The sequence below is a fragment of the Pararge aegeria genome, chromosome 4, assembly GCF_905163445.1.
Source record: "Pararge aegeria chromosome 4, ilParAegt1.1, whole genome shotgun sequence".
NCBI classification, from domain to species: domain Eukaryota; kingdom Metazoa; phylum Arthropoda; class Insecta; order Lepidoptera; family Nymphalidae; genus Pararge; species Pararge aegeria.
The window spans coordinates 1,256,881-1,276,159 of NC_053183.1; the positions used below are offsets into that span (position 1 = coordinate 1,256,881).

Consider the following 19,279-nt stretch of genomic DNA (forward strand, 5'->3'; position numbering starts at 1 on the left):
TATTTTCTTTGCAGAATATTTGTATCTATGGCAGTATGAAGTGAAATAAAAAACAATACATAATAAACAAATATTTATTACATAATTTTTCATTATTTAAACCCACAGTATGTAACACCGAATATAGAAATACAACATTAAACAATTAATTTATCATAATTATACAAAATGAACTCATAATATGTCTACTATACATTTTTGATACATATATAATAAGTTGTTTTATACATTTTCGAAAGCACCGAAAGTCTAACGTACCTGTTTCCAGTCTAAATCTCATTTTGTATTTGTAGTAAATTTTTCTATAAAGGTATATATAATATGATGTTATAGTCTTTACATAATACATAATATATAACATAATAAATATATTTTAAGTAAGAAGAAGAAAAGGTTTGACATCAGTTGAATTCACATTGATCTTTGAAACCTGAGCAGATGACTTTAAGTGTCATTTTATTTCTATGATTAATATCGTGTAACCTATGTTAAATTGTAGAGGGGGCTATTTCTAGTTGATCAAGTAGATTTTAGCTCTGTATCTCAGTTGATTAAGGAGATATTTGAAAACTAAACTGTTTCGAGACTTAACGTCTTAATTGATTCTTAATCTATGAAAACACAACTTTATGGTTACATTTTCCTATAGAAAAACAGCCTAAACAAAACTAATAAATTGCATTTTTTTGCAAGACATAAAAACGCTTCCAAGTGGACTATTAAATTTCGCTATATATTTTACTGAGACAACGCTTCCAAATGACAATCAATCAACTAAGCTAATATCTACTCTATCAACTACTGCAAACGCACTCTACGACGTAACCACAGAATTAAGTACGTACAGAAACCGTTAACACGACTAATACTGAGACATCAAAAACCACTCCACTTTAGTAGTGTTTCTCGAACAGCGGTCTCTAAGGTTAGTCATTTAATTCCATTTAGCAGTTGATAGTTATTAATCTCTAATGTGCTTAACGTTTACCATAAAACGGAGAAAATGGGTAAAGTTTGTGAGCTAGACACATTCCGAGGGTGTAAAGTGACCGCGTGGCTACGGTGGCGTGTATTATATGCAATAATGCGTGAATGATGGTTCTGTCTGTTCTTAATTCTGTGGACATTACAATGGTTTCGTGATGGAAGTAATTTCGGCTAGACACCTTAAAGTATATAATATAATTTTTCTATTTACCCTAAAAATATACTGTAGAAATGAACCTTTCGTTTATATTTAGTTAACTATTTTTAATATGGAGTTCAAATGGAAGAGAGTAGCGCCACAAATTTCTACGAGACACCGAATACACTGCAATACGTCGAATGCAACATTGTTTAAACGGTCACCTGCACATTTTGGACAATGTTCGACCACTCCACCTTCGAAGGCACCAGATAGAACGCGGGGGCCACTTTTTGACCGCAAGGACATTTACAACCTGAAAAAAAAGAAAAACCTCAATAAATCTATTACGAACAGTCTTCAAAATAAAGGTTGCTTGGCAGAGATTGCTACTAAGCGATAAGGCCGCCTTTCGTATTCTGCTTGTATTTAATTGTTTCTGTTGTATATATCATTTTCTTCATGTGGTGTACAAATAAAGAGTTATAATAATAAAACAACAGAAACTTGCAATATATTATTCATATTTTATATATATTTTAATCGTTAGACGGCCGATTGGTGCAGTTGGCAGCGGGGCACTGCATTCTGAGTCCAAGGCTGTGGGTTATATTCCCACAACTGGAAAATGTTTGTTTGCAGAACATGAATGTTTATCTGTATTTTATAAGTATTTATATATATATATTATTAATAGAAATAATCATCAGTCATCTTAGTACCTATAACACAAGCAACTCTTATGGGGCTACTTATATTTTTTTATTTTTTATTTATTGTTATTTCTGTCAAATTCTACTTGACTGAATATTTTTGTGAATTACATTGTTAATTATCTTGAATGCAGTAAATAATTTGTATATTTGCACGCCGAAATGGAATATGTTGGAGCAAACAAAAGTTATTTTAAATTGCCTTTTATACAATCAAGCTAATAAATATTATTGACACTAGTTTAAAGAAGTTCTTAAAGTTTCGGATAGATAGCGTTATATGCGTTTTAATCTATAAAATACAAGTGATTTAGCGGTAGAGTAATCATTATGGTACTGCATCAAATCTGAACAGAATTCTTTATTTTTTTTTATATAAATACGTTGTATTTACTTGATTCCATTTAACTTTTGTGAATATAAATGAGATGATTTTTGTGTGCGAGATTTTTTATCTATTCGGTCGCGTATAAGTTAACTTTTTCTCTGATACAATGCTTTGTGAAGTTATACATCTTTTGGCGCGTTAGGGAAAAATTATGATAGTAAATGTTTACATCGCTATATCTATAATACCTTGCAGGCCTCCATGTATTGAAGGGTATACAAAATACAATCGATTGATCATAGTTGGTAGATTAATGTTTGACCTTAATTATTTTGCAGTTTGGACAAAGGTACTATCAAGCGATAGCGCTTTAATTAATATGAGCTGTACGTTGCGTACGCGCATGATCATCGACACTAGTTTAAAGAAGTTCTTAGAGTTTCGGATAGATGGCGTTATCAAATAGTTCGCTGAATTTCCACTAGTTAGCATTATACACCTAAACAACAAAACGTAATCGCGCTGCGAAGATTTTCGCTGGCGTAATGACCTCATCCCAGTGGCCGGATGATAGCAAGACCTTACTTCATAGGATCATTTCTATAGTAATCTCTTCACGAGACTCACACACTAGGTGAGACTACACCAGTCGCGTTGATGAGGCGTGGCGCGGCTTCCTGAGCGTGAGGCGGACGGTGGCCTGAGGCCATCAGTCCTCGATGATCGTTCACCTGGCCCCCTCGGGGACCAGGCGTGGGATGCTGTCGCTTTCTGAGCGGCTGTTTTTGACCCCATTATAAATAAATCTCTGCATGGAAATCATGGGGATCTGCATGGGGTCGTATTGAGCACATAAGACTGAAGGTAATATTTGCTGTGCGATTTGAGTTTTTCTAGTCAGTTTTACTTCAACCATGAACTAGTATACTTTCGCGCTTTACCTTGTTTAGTTATCTCAGCGCAATATGCTCGAACATGCAAGCGGAGAAGTAGAGTTAATTAGAACACATTACAAAAAGGCACAATGAATAATTGTTAAGATCGTGAAGTTATTGCCGAAGATCTGTTAGGTGTGGAGTATAAAGATTGAAGAAATTATAAATAACACCATACAGATACTCCCGCTTTTCGAGGAGTATAGCAAACTAAGCTTAATTTTGATAATGTATCATGGAATTTCACAAAGTAACGCCTGCTCCAATACACTACACTAACAGTTGTTACAATACACTAACAGTTCTCTAAATGTTCGTAAGGTGGCATTACTAAATTGACTAAGGAAGTAGATTATAATTTTTTAGACACGTAGTTCAAAAATTTTCCGCTGGATGTCATAAGATCTAAAGAACCAAACACAATCGCACTTCGAAGATTACTGATTTGGCGTTATATGAATTCTTAGCAGAAGTTCTTAGAAGTTGCGGCTAGATGGCGTTATTAAATAGTTCGCTGGATTTCCGCTAGATGTCATAAGACACAAAAACGACAAAACAAAATCGCGCTTCGAAGATTTTCGCTGGCGTAATGACCTCATCCCAGTGGCCGGATGAAAGCAAGACCTTACTTCATAGGATCATTTCTATAGTAAGCTCTTCACGAGACTCACACACTAGGTGAGACTACACCAGTCGCGTTGATGAGGCGTGGCGCGGCGTCCTGAGCGTGAGGCGGACGGTGGCCTGAGGCCATCAGTCCTCGATGATCGTTCACCTGGCCCCCTCGGGGACCAGGCGTGGGACGCTGTCGCTTTCTGAGCGGCTGTTTTAGACCCCTTATTAAAGAACCAATTTCAAAGGAACGTATGCTAATAGATTCCTAACTTATAAATCTAAACAAGCAATTGGGTAGAGCGTGTTACGAAATAGGGAATTACCTATGATCAACAAACCATAGTCTGTATTCTCGTCATATATTCATACTGTTTTGAAAATAGAATAATGACCTTTACTAATTCTTAAAGAAATGCATGATCTATGGGGGAGACGCGGACGCGAGTTTGACAAGATCGATTGGCGGGAAAGAAAAAGTTAGCACATATTTGAATTAGTTAATTGATAAAAGAAAAGTATGGAGATAGAACGTCACAAATTCGAAATAGATGATTTATAATGGACACGATATAGGTACTTAATTAAATATTGTTGTGGCGGAACAAGAGTCTTATATTAAACTGTATAGTGATAATGTTATATTGTGTTTATAAGTTTGTTGTTTTAATCGACTGAATAAAAGAGCAACGGTAGAGTTTCTTGGCATTGGTCTGCCGAAGACAGCATTCCGGTCTAGTTTTAGAGTAATTTCAAGGTAACAAGTAATATGAATTATAGAGAAGCTTAATATACAGTATTAGAGTCCAGTTGTTTTATTTTACTCCTTAGGGAGACAGGGCTATAGAGTACAGACCCAGAACACTGCTCTAATGCAGGTAGGTGGGCTTGAATGATTTCATTTACACATTAATACTTTAATATTATGTCATAAGTAAGGAGGAATAACATTCATAAGAATAAATACTTACTGATGAAGCTAAATACCTAGTTTTTTAGCATGAAAGGTAAATAAATAAATATATACTACGACAATACACACATCGCCATCTTGTCCCAAAGTAAGCGTAGCTTGTGTTATGGGTACTAAGTTAGCTGATAAATATTTTTTATGAATATAATACACATAAATACTTATAATATACAGATAAACACCCAGACACTGATTCATGTTCATCACACATTTTCCAGTTTTGGGAATCGAACCCACGGCCTAGGACTCATAATAAAAATATTTATTAATATTTATTTTATATTTAGAGGTACGTTATTTACTGTCTCTGAGACTTAAATAATAAAATAAATAATACTATAATACTTAAATAATACTCAGTTACCAATCATCTGCCACAGAGTAATACTACTCTTAAACGAAGACTTCAGCGATATATTGATACCATTTCGTTTCTTACCAAAATGAACTATTTTTTTTTCAACTCACCCATCACCCAACTGAAGCTGCCGATCTTGTTCTGGCACTTGGGGCAGTGCAACTTGCCCTGCGGACAGCTCTGCACCTCCTTCATCCAGCTCATGGGCTCCACGAACCACATCAGGCGGCATATCTCGGGCGAGTCCGCGCGCGCCGCTATGCTCGCGTCCACCATGTTGTTTTCATTGTAGCCGTCCAGTACCTGGACGCATTGCGAATTCATCAAACAAGATGGATGTAAGATCGACGTCCACTGCTGGACGTAAATAAATAAATAAATAAATAGACTACGACAATACACACATCGCCATCTAGCCCCCAAGTGAGCGTATCTTGTGTTATGGGTACCAAGATGACTAAAGAATATTATTATGAATAATATACAAAAAAAAATATAATACCCATTATGTAAAACAGCACTCGGTTCTAAAAGTTGTTATCGTAATATGATTTTGATTTACAACAAATTACCTATAGCTATTAAAGATTTGCCATTTTTGAAATTAAAATCAAAATTACTCGACTGGTTGGTTAGTTGATAAATACTATTACTCGGTAAGGGAGTTCTTAGGATATAGGATATATAAGGATTAGTTTAGTTATTTTTTAATTTACATTCCATGTTTATTATTCCATACAGTAAAATTAATGAACTTTTATTATATTCGGCCGACTATTTTGATTATTTTGATTTTGTTTATTTTGATGTTTTTTTTATAGTTATTACATAAATGAATTTGTTTAAATTAAGATTTACATGTCATATATTATGACTAAACATCTATACCTACAATGTTTTATGCAAATAAAAGAATTTGAATTTTGAATTTGAATTTGACGACCTAGGGGTCGGTGGAGTGATGGAGTTGAGAGGGATATGAGGGTTCTGGGAGTTCGAAACTGGCAGCTTCTGACCGCCTCAAATAAATATGCTTGACAAAGCCAAGGCCCACACAGGGTTGTAGAGCTTTGATGTTGATGATGAATATACAAAATACTAATACTAATAATACACAGACATTGAATTCAAAAAAATTCAAAATTCATTTATTACAAGTAGGCCTAATATAAGCACTTTTGAAACGTCAAGTCTGAAAAACATTATTGTTCATCACACAAACATGTTCCAGCTGTGGGAATCTAACCCACGGCTGCTGCAAGCTGTGGGACTGAGAAGGCTGGGTCCATAGATCTTTTAAGGGCGTTCCAAACTCAACGATTCTCTCATTTGATGTTGTCTGTCCACCTGGTTAGGGCTGGACCAACGCTGCGTTTATCGGGGGGGGGGGGGGGGGGTTGCCATTCAAACACCTTGGGAAATGAGATATAATTATACATTTTTAAAAACACGGCCGATTGACGCATTGGTTAGCGACCCTACTTTCTGAATGGTTGGTTCGATTCCCACAACTGGAAAATGTTTGTGTGATAAACATAGATGTTCTTCAGTGTCTGTGTGTTTATATGTATATTAAAAGTATTTATGTGTATTATTCATTAAAATTATTCGTCAGTCATCTTAGCACTCATAACACAAGGTACGCTTACTTTGGGGCTAGATGGCGATGTGTGTATTGTCGTAGTACATTTAACATAAATTATTATTACATTGCAATGCAAAGGCGGTTTTATTGCAAAAAGTATCATTATACTTTTCGACGACCTTCCTGCCGCAACGGTGAGCGCTGTGAATTTAAGTAGGAGGTCCCGGCTTCAATACCCGACCGGGGCAACTAGGGAATTTAAAATTTCTGAATTTTCTCCGGTCTGGTCTGGTGGGAGGCTTTGGCCGTGGCTAGTTACCACCCTACCGACAAAGACGTGCCGCTAAGCGATTTAGTGTTCCGGTGCGACGTCGCGTTGAAACAGATTAGGGGTATGACTAACGTACTCTCTAACATGTTAGCCCGCTATTTTTTTAGACTGCATCAACACTTACCATCAGGTGATATTGCAGTCAAGGGCTACTTACGGTGAATTAAAAAAAAAATTCGACCTTGTCACAAAGTCGAGGTCTTAACATACCTGACTGGGCCCCTCTTCGCTGTCGGGGCAGCTCTTAGCGGCGCTGTCGTCGCTGGACTCCTCCACGTCGATCCTAGAGTCCATGATCTGGCAGGCCAGGCTCTTCAACTTCTCAATCAGCAGCTGACCGTTCTCCGCGCACGTGAGGCCGGTCAGCTTGCTCGGGGGAGGTCTTATGTTCTTCTTGGCCAGGTCTATCTTAACCTGGATACAAAAAAATTAAAAAAAAACTAAGATTATTTTTGCAAGTTTGTTTGCTGTTTGGATTTTTGATTGAATATAAATAATAAATAAACAAACAAAACACACATCACCATCTAGCTCAAAAGTAAGCGTAGCTTGGTTTATAGGTACTAAGATAACTGACGAATAGTTTTAGTGAACAATATACATAAATACTTATAATATAGATATAAACGCTGACACTGAAAAAAAATCATAGTCATCACACAAACATTTTCCAGTTGCGGAAATCGAACCCACGGCCTTGGACTCAGAAAGCAGAGTCGCTTCCCACTGCGCCAGTCGGCCGTCAATAAATAATAAATGTTACAGTAATTTTATAAAGTGGGTAAATTTTTTTACTTGATATTTGTCAGATATTTTATTAAATTGATTAGCATTTTTACAACTGCAAAGAGTTATTTTTAATTAATGAAGTTTTCAAGACCTAGTTAAAATTATATTCAATTTACAGTCAATTTTCATGACATTGTGTCGGTGGGTATTTTGTTATAAAAACGGTTAAGGATGCATAAACGTTACACTGAATTTATCTCCCCCGAAACCTCCTGTATACTAAATTTCATGAAAATCGTTGGAGCCGATTCCAAGATTCCAATTATATATATACAAGAATTGCTCGTTTAAAGATATGAGATATACATTTGAATAACACATAGGTGTAAATTTGCCAATATATAAGAAAAAGTGTACATACTAATAAGAAAAAATATTGCCATCTCAGAGCTATCACAGCTTGCGCTGCATAAACTGTTACAGTTAAGACAAAGTATGGTGGGATAGTTTGTCTTTTAACAGTTATAAATAAAGCACTAAAAGTACAAGTGTTTTTATATTTAATCCATTACAAGTTAGCTCGTAGTGAAGCGGCGATAGCCCAGCCCCTCAAAAGTGTCCTAATTTCGGGAGACCAAGTTCGAATCCCAGCACACACCTTTAATTAGTAATGTGCGTTTCAAGCAAAATATCACATGCTTCAACAGTAAAGGAAAACATCGTTGCGTGCCTGAGAGTTCCACATAATGTTCTCAAAGGTGTTTAACACACCTTCCAGCTATCAGCACAGAGATAGCGTGATATGGCCTTAACCCCTTCTCATTGTGTTAGAAGTTGTGTTAAAGAAGTTTTATTTCAAAAACCAAATGTGTTACAAACGAAAAGAGATTTGCTTTCATTTTCTAATATTATATTTTTTAAACATATGTTCATTTTTTTACAGACAATTAAGATAATATTGCCTATACATATTATGTATACGACAATGGTTTGGAAAGAACACCGAATCATTATTTAGAGCAGCGGTGTCCAAAGTAGAGATAGCCCTAATGATTGCCAACCTTCTTAAGGAGACGGCACCCTACGAAGAAGATATTATGTATATTGCACAGTTTAGTGAATGTCCATCAAATGACAGGGCGATAAAAAAAAGATATTCAAATTGTTTTTTCTACTTAAATCACTCTTTTTTTTTGTTTCTTCTGGCTTTACACAGATAAGCCAATGTCAGGTGTCGCGTCCGCCATGTAAGAAGTTTCCCGCCCTTTTCTTACGTCACTCTATACGTTCAGCATATGGAGGGTAGAGGTAAGGAGAGTCATCTGTGTATATGAAAAAGTGTCGTCAAAATGTATTAAATTAGGATGGCGCCACATTTGCATCAGGGTAACTCTTAAAAGAAGCGCCAAATATAAATATTGTTAGAGTAGGCTTGAAAAATAAACAAGGAAGTATGGAGATACAAGGAAGTAAGGTTATATTTACCACAATATTTTGTACAACGTAAGTTGTTGAAATTCTCAATAATTAACTACTTTAGTCGATAATGACATTAAATTTTTTAACTCGGCATACTTCAATTCATCTACGATTGCTACATTCATACCATACCCTGTGCATCCACCAGCGCCATTGTGGAGGATTTTTGAACTGTTATTTAGCGCATACACTGGACACTTTTTCAACTTTTCTCCCATATAAGATGACTCTCCTTACCTCTACCCTCCATAGTTCAGCAGAAGATTATTGTTAAGTACTTAGTTCGCTTAACTTCCGCTAGATGGCATTAAAAAATAGATCGTGAAAGGAGGTTCTCCTGTCCTTCATGCAAGTAGTTCGACGATTTTCCGCTAGATGTCATAAGACACAAAAACGACAAAACAAAATCGCGCTTCGAAGATTTTTGCTAGCGTAATGACGTCATCCCAGTGGCTGGATGAGAGCAAGACCTTACTTCATAGGATCATTTCTATAGTAAGCTCTTCACGAGACTCACACACTAAGTGAGACTACACCAGTCGCGTTGATGAGACGTGGCGCGGCGTCCTGAGCGTGAGGCGGACGGTGGCCTGAGGCCATCAGTCCTCGATGATCGTTCACCTGGCCCCCTCGGGGACCAGGCGTGGGACGCTGTCGCTTTCTGAGCGGCTGTTTTTGACCCCTTATTAATAAAACTAATAAATCAAAACAAGCAGTTTAGCGCGTAAAATAAAAGTTACAAAAACAAATTCCTTAATATATGTACGTATATTTAACCTTATACTGGCCCTATACGGTTTACGGTTCTATCTGAATGAGAAGGGTTTGAACTTAAAATAGATTGTTTTTTTATCCGTGCAAGTCGGACATGCCCATCAGGCAGTCACGAAGGGATTCTTCGTGACTGCCTGATGCTTTAGTTTGAAGTAGGGTAAAAGTACCTGTTTAGGCAGGTGCGGGATGATGTTACTTTGGCTAGCCACGACGCGGCGGCACTTCCTGCAGCGGTACACGATGGGGTCCGGCCGCTCGCGGACCAGCCCTGGGTCCAACTTCACCAGGTCCGCGAACAGTTGCGGCAGGATTTTCACTGCAATTTTTTAAGTCAAAAACCAATTTAGCCGCGATTTTTTTTTGGAGGAATAACTTCTTATGACATGCATGACCAACGCTCGTGACCTTAGAAATCATAATATAAAGTAATGCCGGCAGGGCGATTACGTATCTCGCGACAAGCGTAAATCTTGCAATCACTGCTGTCAAACGTCACTTTTCCATACATAATAAATAAACAAAAGTGACGTTTGACAGCAGTGATTGCAAGATTTACGCCTGTCGCTAGCCTGTTGCGAGATACGTAATCACAGCCTTTTTTAATAAATTAATTTTCATTTAGAATATCTTATTCCACAAACATAGAAACAATAAACTTACATGAACATACATACTTCATTTACATATTAACTACAAAAATACCGATATAAATTTATATATACTATAATAGATATTTATGATATATATTTATGCTATTATAAACTTACATAACTCTCAATTACATAGATAAGTAATAATTTTTAAGCGATGTTTAGACAGGTGAATAGATACGGTATGACGTATTTCCCAGGGGAAAAGCGTTACCTATGCACGTATCCCATACTAAGGCCCCCACTTTCATGTTTTCTATTATAACTCTCACAAAGGGTTGTCTTTAAGAGATTGCATTTGCAATAAGACCGCCTTGGCACACAACTGTATTTAATTTTATTTTTTCTTTACTGTACTTAGTACTATTATTGTTTTCCTTGTGTTTTTCCTATTGTGTTGTGTTGCAATAAAGTTTTTCTATTCTATTCTATCCTATGACGCTTGGACCTGACTCAGCGCAGCGGACAACCACCATTGGGAAATGATATATTATATTAAATTCAAATTAAAAATATCTTTTCAAAACTTTTATCTTACGCCTCATTCTACGTTTGTGGAAAATTCGACACTTATAAAAAAAAAAGGTAAAAATTCAAAAAATGTTTTAATGATGTAGATCTTATCACAGGCACTTATGCAGGGTTCATACATTTAGCCACTAGTGTTAGTGATGGTGATAACTGCATTCGTTAACTTAAAACCAAAGCTAGGAGGGTTCCAAACGAGCCCTGGTCTAAGAAGAGCCCACAACAAACTTAGCCAGGTTTTTTTTGTTATCACCTTCTCACAGTCTAAATGTTGAGTAATGAAGTTAGAGCAATCATACCCAAGCTTTTTTATCATACATGTAATCCTTAATATTATAATAGGATTTTAAGCTTACGTTTTATATAAACTTTGAACTTATTGAGAGACATCTGAAGGATTTCATCTGGTAATTTGTTATAAAATGATATACAATTATAAACCCTCAAATGAATTTAATACATTGAAAGTTTTATTGTAACGCATTATCTAGCTAAATAAAGTTAATTTATATTTATCTAAAAAAAATATATTTCTACATAATTAAAGAAATAGATATAATAAACATAATTAAATTTGGAATACTAAGACTCATTAACAGACAACCAAGTTTCACTCAACATTAAAATTGGATATTTATGTACAATTGAATCAATTAAATCACCGGAATGAGCCCGCAGACTTTCGACAATTAAAGCGACTATCAAACCTTATAGCTAACTTCAGGGTGCCGGTGAGCGCGCGCATACTAAAAATTTACTCTAATTATTCCCAACGCGCCAAAAGAAGTATAAGTTATACAAAATAATAATATACCTTGTTTCAACTTCTGCCCAGCCATTTTGAGCCGGAACTGCTTGAACCTCGGGTCGTCCCTGTTGATCTTATAGCCCATGTGCCCAAACAGCTTTAGCTGGGCAACGAAGCCCACGTTTGGGCCAATGAAGCGACGTTTCGTCTTCACCAATAGGAAGGCGTCCTCGTAACAGAGGCCATACTTCTCCATTATGTACGCGATAACGACAGCAGCAGACCGGGATACGCCGAAATAACTTAAAATATAATAGTAATAATTAAACTCTATAATATACCAAAATCATAAAAAAAGTGTGTGCGTGTAACCTTTACGCGCGATTAAAATGTTGCTGGGACTCCGCCATTTCATTTAATATTAACTATTTTATTTTATATTCTATTTAAAAATCATTAATTTATCACTTTCACATTTTATAAATAGAATATTTTAGAGTAGAAAATTTAAGGTTAGATCAGCACATGTCAATATAACCTTGTCATTGTATATTATAGAATGTCGCAATCGTCAAAAAATTTATTAATAATATATTTATTAGAAAAGTAATAAATAAACAAGAATATTTAGAGATTTTCAAAAAACTTTGCAATTTATAATTTTTTTTTAAACTGTTGCATTTTTATTCGCTCTGCTATTCCCGATTGATCCATTTAAAAATATTGGAAATAAATAATCCTAATTGATTATGATATTTTCCACTAGCTGGCGTATAAGTTAAGAATCGTGTATTGAGTATATGACATATAGTTACGACCAATCCAAATTATTATTTTTAAATAGCGGAAACTACACAGACATATTACGTAAACGTAACTTCCATCAGAAAAAATCCATGTTACGTCCTAAAGAAGTTTTACTTCAAAAAACAATACATTAAAAATAACTTATGAACTAATATAGGGACACTATAGGGCGTAACGGTGGCCTAATCACTGGCTGTGATCTCTCCCAGGCAACCACTAGAGATTAGGAGAACAAAGAAGCGTAGCTTGTGTTATGGGTACTAAAAATAATAATAATTGTTATTTCTTTTTAGGCATCAAGGCTCTTATTTTTTGTTATTCTAGAAGATGACCGTTGAATATTTTTATGAATAATACACATTATAAATTGTATACGTTGTTTTGTTATACTTTTTCTTTTCATGTACTTTTGTGGTGTGCAATAAAAGTATATTCATTCATTCATTCATAAATACCCACTCAGACACTGAAATGCATTCATGTTCATCACAGGAACATTTTCCAGTTGTGGGAATCGAACCCGCAGCCTTGTACTCGGAAAGCAGACCGTCAAAAACTTGCTTGGCTGAGTGGAGTAACACACATACAATGGGCAGTTGCATCTATCTTAGTACGGTGAATGGGAAGAAAGACTTAAAAACGAAAATCCTTACCAATGTACGAGTACTGTTCCCCCACTGGCGATTGCCTGCTTAATGAAGTCATTGCTTTCTGGCAAGTGACTTATAAGATCTTCCTTTGGAACATCCGCCACTGAAAGTTGTAATACATTTGCTGACATTGACAACCCAAATTGATAAAGCCCCGTGAGCGTAGCCTGTTTCGGGTACTAAGATTACTGACGAAAATTAATGATTGAAACGATTAATGACTGAAAATTAGACAGTTAACAGATGTTGGAACTGCTAGGCTTGTTTATTTTGCATACTTCCATAGTGTAATGTCGTATGGGATCTTGTTATGGGACAGAGCTGCTGATAGAGAAACTATATTTATACTTACTACAGAAAAGAGCGATCGATATATAAACTTAGATCACGCGAATCCCTTCGTGCCAAATTTAAAGAAATAGGTATACTTACAGTAACCTCGCAATATATTTATAATAATATAATCTTTATTAAACAAAACATAAGTAATTATAAACGAAAAGTCGATATAAGCAGACGACTTACTAGAAACGGACATAAATTAGTGATATCTGCATATCGTCCTAATACCTAAGTTTGAACAATATATTAAAACACATTTCAAAATCGTGGTTACTACACGATTGATGAAGTCCATAACGACAAGGCTGCTTGGAAGCAGGTCACTCCGCTCTCATCTCTCACAAAACAGAAAAATTCGAATGATTGTTAAACTATAAAATGATGTTTGAAAAGAGCAATCTGCTGAGTTTATTGCCGGCTTTTCTCAGTTGAATCTGCCTTCCGAACCGGTGGTAGAATCACTACAAACAGACTGACTTGATATTTCAAAAGTGCTTATGAATTAGGCCTACTGGAAATAAATGAATTTTGAGTTTGAGTTTGACGACTATTTTTTTGAATAATATCCAAATATACTTGTAATATAAAGATAAACACGCAGACACTGAAATACATTCATTTTCATCACACAAACATCTTTTAGTTGTGGGTTTCGCACCCACAGCCTTGGACTCAGAAAGCAGGGTTGCTGTCCACTGCGCCAATCTGCAGTCTGACATACTTACATTTCATATACTTGAAAGTGAGGCTGGTGCGATCGAGTATGCTTCTTTGCAGGGGCACTAAGTCAATAGTGAGGACATGTGTGATTTTCAGCTGTTCCAGAACCTTCGAGTCACGTGCACACGCCAAGTTACCTGGAATAAAGAAAACTTATAAACGCTGAAGTGGACATAAACAAATAGTTACTCTAAAAACTCATTAACAAGTGTCTACGTAACATTTTTGGTATATTTTGGCCTGAAACAATTTCCAATTCAGATCTCTGGGCCCTTGCTAAGGTAAACTTTATCCTTGACCAAATACGGCGTAGAAAATGGAACTGGACAGGTCACTCATTTGTGCCAGTGCTCCATCAAATATTGGTTGCATTTATAAACTGTGAAACTTATGATGATGAATTTTATAAATTTAAAATGCATATAAAAACATGTGCATGTAATATGGACCTTTGAAAAAGTAGATCGAAACTGCGACGTTTCCTACGAGATGACGCTACAGTCGCTATAAGACTGATGTGAAAGGCATTATATACTAATTTTCGGCAGCAACGGTAGGAGATTGGTGAAAGCGCTCAGGCAGCGATTGCCCGAGAGTCGCAGGTTCAAATCCTGTCGGATCCGAAAATTTTTATATGCATTTTAAAGTTATAAAATCGATAATTCCTCCAAGTTCTACACTTGGCGGAATTATGTTCTAAAAACAGTACTAAAAAATTATAAAAATTATGATGATGAAATTGATAAAAGTTTAAAAACGAATCAAAATTACTTAACGATTATAAAATGTTTTTTTCAGTTTTTAATATGTGTATAAATAATTGATATAAACTAGAGATATGCCGAATAGTGGTTTCACCGAATAACCGAATACCGAATATTATTTACTTTACCGAACCGAACCGGAAATTCGGCCAAATTATTCGGTTTACCATTACATGGTTTTAACATAATACGAGCGGAAATGAAGGCTTCTATCTTATCTTGGATCACGATTAGGTTTGCAGCTCGGGATACGTCTGGATGGAAAAAAGTAGTCACGGCCCTACGCACCACCAGGTATGGAAGGACTTCAAAGAAGAAGAGAAGACTCTAAAAACTACAGATATCCCGACTAGTGGTTTCACCGAGTATTATTCAGTTTAACTTTTACCGAACCAGATATTCGGCTAGGTTATTCGATTTACTATTACATGGTTCTAACATGTATACGTGTCGCCGCTGGCTTGATAACCGTGAAGAACCGTTCTTCACCACCACACTACCCGCTCACGCACCACGCTGTCAATTTCGTTTCCAAATTAAGTTACAAATAAAAATCTTCATTACAAAAATATTAAAATATTATCAATATACATTAACTTAACAGAAATAATGCTGACAGAAATGCTTGAACCGAATATATTCGGCACCAAAACCGAATAATTTTGCCGATTCTAAATCATCTCTAGTAAAAACAAAAATGAAATCGTTTAATTTTATGATCGTTTATTTTTGCTCTACTTAGACCAGGGCGCGTTTGGAACCCTCGTAGCTTTAGATTTTATTTATTTATTTATTTACATAAAGTTTACAAAAAAAAACTTATAGCTAGCATCAGGAAACCACCCAGGTTACTGCACTGCAAAATGCCACCTTGTGTTAACCTGAGGGGTATGCATTAAGACTCAAGTACATTCATTACATTGGCAGCCGCACCTTTCAGACCGGAATGCAGCATTGCAAAAATATTTATTACATTATTAAGATATTTTTCAAAAATCACTAAACCAATTTGGATATCATTAGAAATAATGAATTTTATGGCCAAGATATATGACTTAACTAGCGTTCCCCCTTAAAAGATAGACATATGTTGTCTCGGACTTTTTTTAGAACTTTTAAAAGGGGAACAACTTTGTTATACATGATTTTAACAAAACCGCACGCAGAGGAATCTCTTAAAAGGAAATAGAACCCCCGATTTTGAAACATTCTTGGTCCGATGCTCCTTTCGGTCTTAGCGTAATGATCCTATAGCCTTCCTCGATAAATGGGCTATACAACACTGAAATAATTTTTCAAATTGGACCAATAGTTCCTGAGATCATAGCATTCTAGTAAACAAGCAAACAAACTCTTCCGCTTTGTATATTAATAAGATTAGGTGAAACCAAACTCTTCTTGATCCCATTGCAAGGAATATGTTTAAAGCATACCTAAATAGAGTCCATCGTCAATGAGGTCCACACTAACATCCAAGTTATCGTCTTCTAGGGTGTCGGAAGCATGAATTTGCACATCAGCTATTTGTTTAGCCATTTAAACTGAAAACAGAATAACAAAACTCAATGATTACAGAATAAGGCAGAGCAAGACTCATAGAGGTTGATCTCAGAGATATGTAGCAAAAAATAGCTAGCTGTATGTATCAAGTAACTTAAACGAGTACCTACATCTTTAATGTATGCACATTTCTACCACTTGAGGTATTGAAAAAATCTGTCTCTCTATTTTGAGCTGCCTTGCCAAGTGAATAGCTCTATTACTCTTTCTCTCCTTTTACACATTAATTCTCATCTAATGACTGAATTACTAACTAAGGAGTTTCTCACTTTTAAAAGGCAGTATAAATAATTTATATCACAATGGTGCTACATCAAATGCATGTACACGCTGACCAGCCAGGGACAAATAAAACTGGCTCTCATAAGCACTGTGGCATCTTCTTAACTTAGCACTTGAGATTCCTGTTTTGGGGCTGCCAATGGACACAATAATCCCAAAACTAAACTTTCACAGGCACTACACTGTGGAAGTTCCTGATTGTATTGACTGCCTTGGAAACCAGATCACTTGAAAACCGGAGAGCCTCAAGTGGTACATAGACAACTTCAAGTCAGGTAAGAATGTAGGATGTAGAATATTTAAAGAGACAGCCAGCACCTGTAACCCGGGTGTCTACACCTATTCCAGGTCTTAGCAATAGTTGAATGTGCAGAAACCTTCTTACTAAACAACTAAAGAAACCATTTATATCCATTCAGACAGTCAAGTCAGCAGCAACCAGTTTGATTCTCACAAATGGAAAATGTTTGTGTGATGAACATGAATGTTTTTCAGTGTCTAGGTGTTTATCTGTATATTCATTCTATCTAGCTAAAGTAAGTGTAAATACATAAGTATTTACACTTACTTTGCGGCTAGATGGCAATGTGTGTTGACAATAGTATATTTATTTATTTACTATTTATTTATTTATGTATGTTATTCAAAAAAATATTCAACATTCATCTTAGTACCCATAACACAGCTAACAGCTAACACAAGTTACGCTTACTTTGGGACAAGATGGCGATACGTGTATTTTCGTAGTATTTTTCTTATTATTTCATCAAACGCAACCTTCATAACCATTCCAATTAATATCTAAAACATATGAGGGAGATTATTCCAAACTGGGACGGCCAGTCCCTCTTTCCTATGAGCTAGAACCACCATTGCTTAAGTAAAAAATCTCTAAATATTACTTTTATGACCGTAACAAACCGACGGCTTAATGTACATCACTGAGCCACTGAAGATACAAAGCTTAACTTTATTGAACAAAAAGAAAACACCAGTGAACTGCTACAAACACTGATTTTCATTATACATAGGTTAAATGGGCTCTGTTGAGACTCTCAGATGTTTATAAAACTATAAAAAAACATATTTTAATCAGGAAAATGTAATGTAAACAATTACCTTTGATGAAGAAAAATCAATAATTTCAAATTGGAATTTAAATAGCACTTTTAATAAATCTTTTTTAAATGTTTCATTTACTTCACTTCATGGCGTATTAGATTTAAGATTATTTAATTGAAATTGTATAGTAAAACTAGTGTGTTCCAGCTAATTATTTCAATAAATATTTTTTTCGAGAAACAAAATTAAAACGCGCCAGCGTGAATTTAATTCTAAATTTGACAGTTGACAGTTGACACTAACTTTGGCAGATGATATTTGACATTACAATGACTATTTCTCTTGTCTGAGTTCTAGCTTTATAAACAAGAATTGAATTGATTTCTACCTTACTAAATGACATGTTAAAAAATTAACTATGACAAAATATCACGGGCTGGTGCCGCTTGGGTCCTGCGGTTCTCTGCGACTCGTTTAGGAGTGAAAAGTCATCTACTAGCAATTCGCACTGTATTCAGGCAGTGAGGTAGCTATTTTGAACGAAAAAAATAAAACTCATAGTGCCCTTCATTGCTTCTATTCATTTAATTTCTATTATCATACAAGTGAATTAGCTAGAGTATAATGTAACAACTAAAGTTTCTTGTGTCTAAATAAATAATAAACCTGAGCCAATTTAAACATTTTAAAATTTAAATTAATATACAACTCACACCTGTACCTAGGGAGGTCATCAAAAAGTATTCTCGCAACTGTGAGCGGTATTATTTTAAGTAGGAGGTCCCGGGTTCGATTCCTGGCAGGAGCAATTTGGGAATTTATAATTTCTGAATTTTTATCTGGTGGCAGGCTTTGGCCGTGGCTAGTTACCACCCTATCGACAAAGGCCTGCCGCTAAGCTATTTAGTGTTCCGGTGCGATGTCGCGTAGAAACCGATTAGTGGTATGACTACCATACATCTAATATAATAATGTCATAAATTTAATATGTTATTTTTCATTATTTTTTCCCCACATCTACTTTAGTCAACCGCCATAATATCTAATGATGCGGTGATAGCCCAGTGGGTAGGAGCTCATTTTTGCTTTCGGGGGGCCGAGTTCGAATCCTAGCACGCACCTCTAACGTTATTTGCGTGTTAAGTAATTCAAATTGCTTTAACGGTGAAGGGAAACATCATGACGAAAACCTTTTCTGAGAGTTCTACATAATGTTAGCAAAG

The 19,279-nt window shown here is 35.7% G+C and overlaps 1 protein-coding gene and 3 non-coding genes across 5 annotated transcripts; 3 read left to right on the top strand and 1 right to left on the bottom strand.

Annotated features, from left to right (window-relative positions):
- Positions 1-60: 60 nt before the first annotated feature.
- Positions 61-18,305, bottom strand: LOC120623389 (dual specificity protein phosphatase MPK-4-like). Of its 2 annotated transcripts, XM_039889397.1 has the most exons (10): positions 18,114-18,305; positions 17,707-17,795; positions 16,586-16,693; positions 14,394-14,525; positions 13,330-13,429; positions 11,936-12,171; positions 10,111-10,259; positions 7,172-7,375; positions 5,156-5,348; positions 61-1,442 (listed from the first exon to the last, which is right to left on the bottom strand). In XM_039889397.1, the coding sequence occupies exons 3-10, from the start codon at positions 16,686-16,688 to the stop codon at positions 1,339-1,341; spliced, it is 1,221 nt and encodes a 406-aa protein (XP_039745331.1). In that variant the 5' UTR covers positions 16,689-16,693; positions 17,707-17,795; positions 18,114-18,305; the 3' UTR covers positions 61-1,338. The 2 variants fall into 2 exon arrangements, with proteins under 2 accessions (XP_039745331.1, XP_039745330.1); XM_039889396.1 differs by lacking the exon at positions 17,707-17,795.
- Positions 2,743-2,947, top strand: LOC120623560. Its single transcript, XR_005658716.1, has one exon. It is a non-coding gene; the product is annotated as a small nucleolar RNA U3 (small nucleolar RNA).
- Positions 3,722-3,926, top strand: LOC120623558. The gene has a single exon (XR_005658714.1). It is a non-coding gene; the product is annotated as a small nucleolar RNA U3 (small nucleolar RNA).
- Positions 9,635-9,839, top strand: LOC120623557. Its single transcript, XR_005658713.1, has one exon. It is a non-coding gene; the product is annotated as a small nucleolar RNA U3 (small nucleolar RNA).
- Positions 18,306-19,279: the final 974 nt, after the last annotated feature.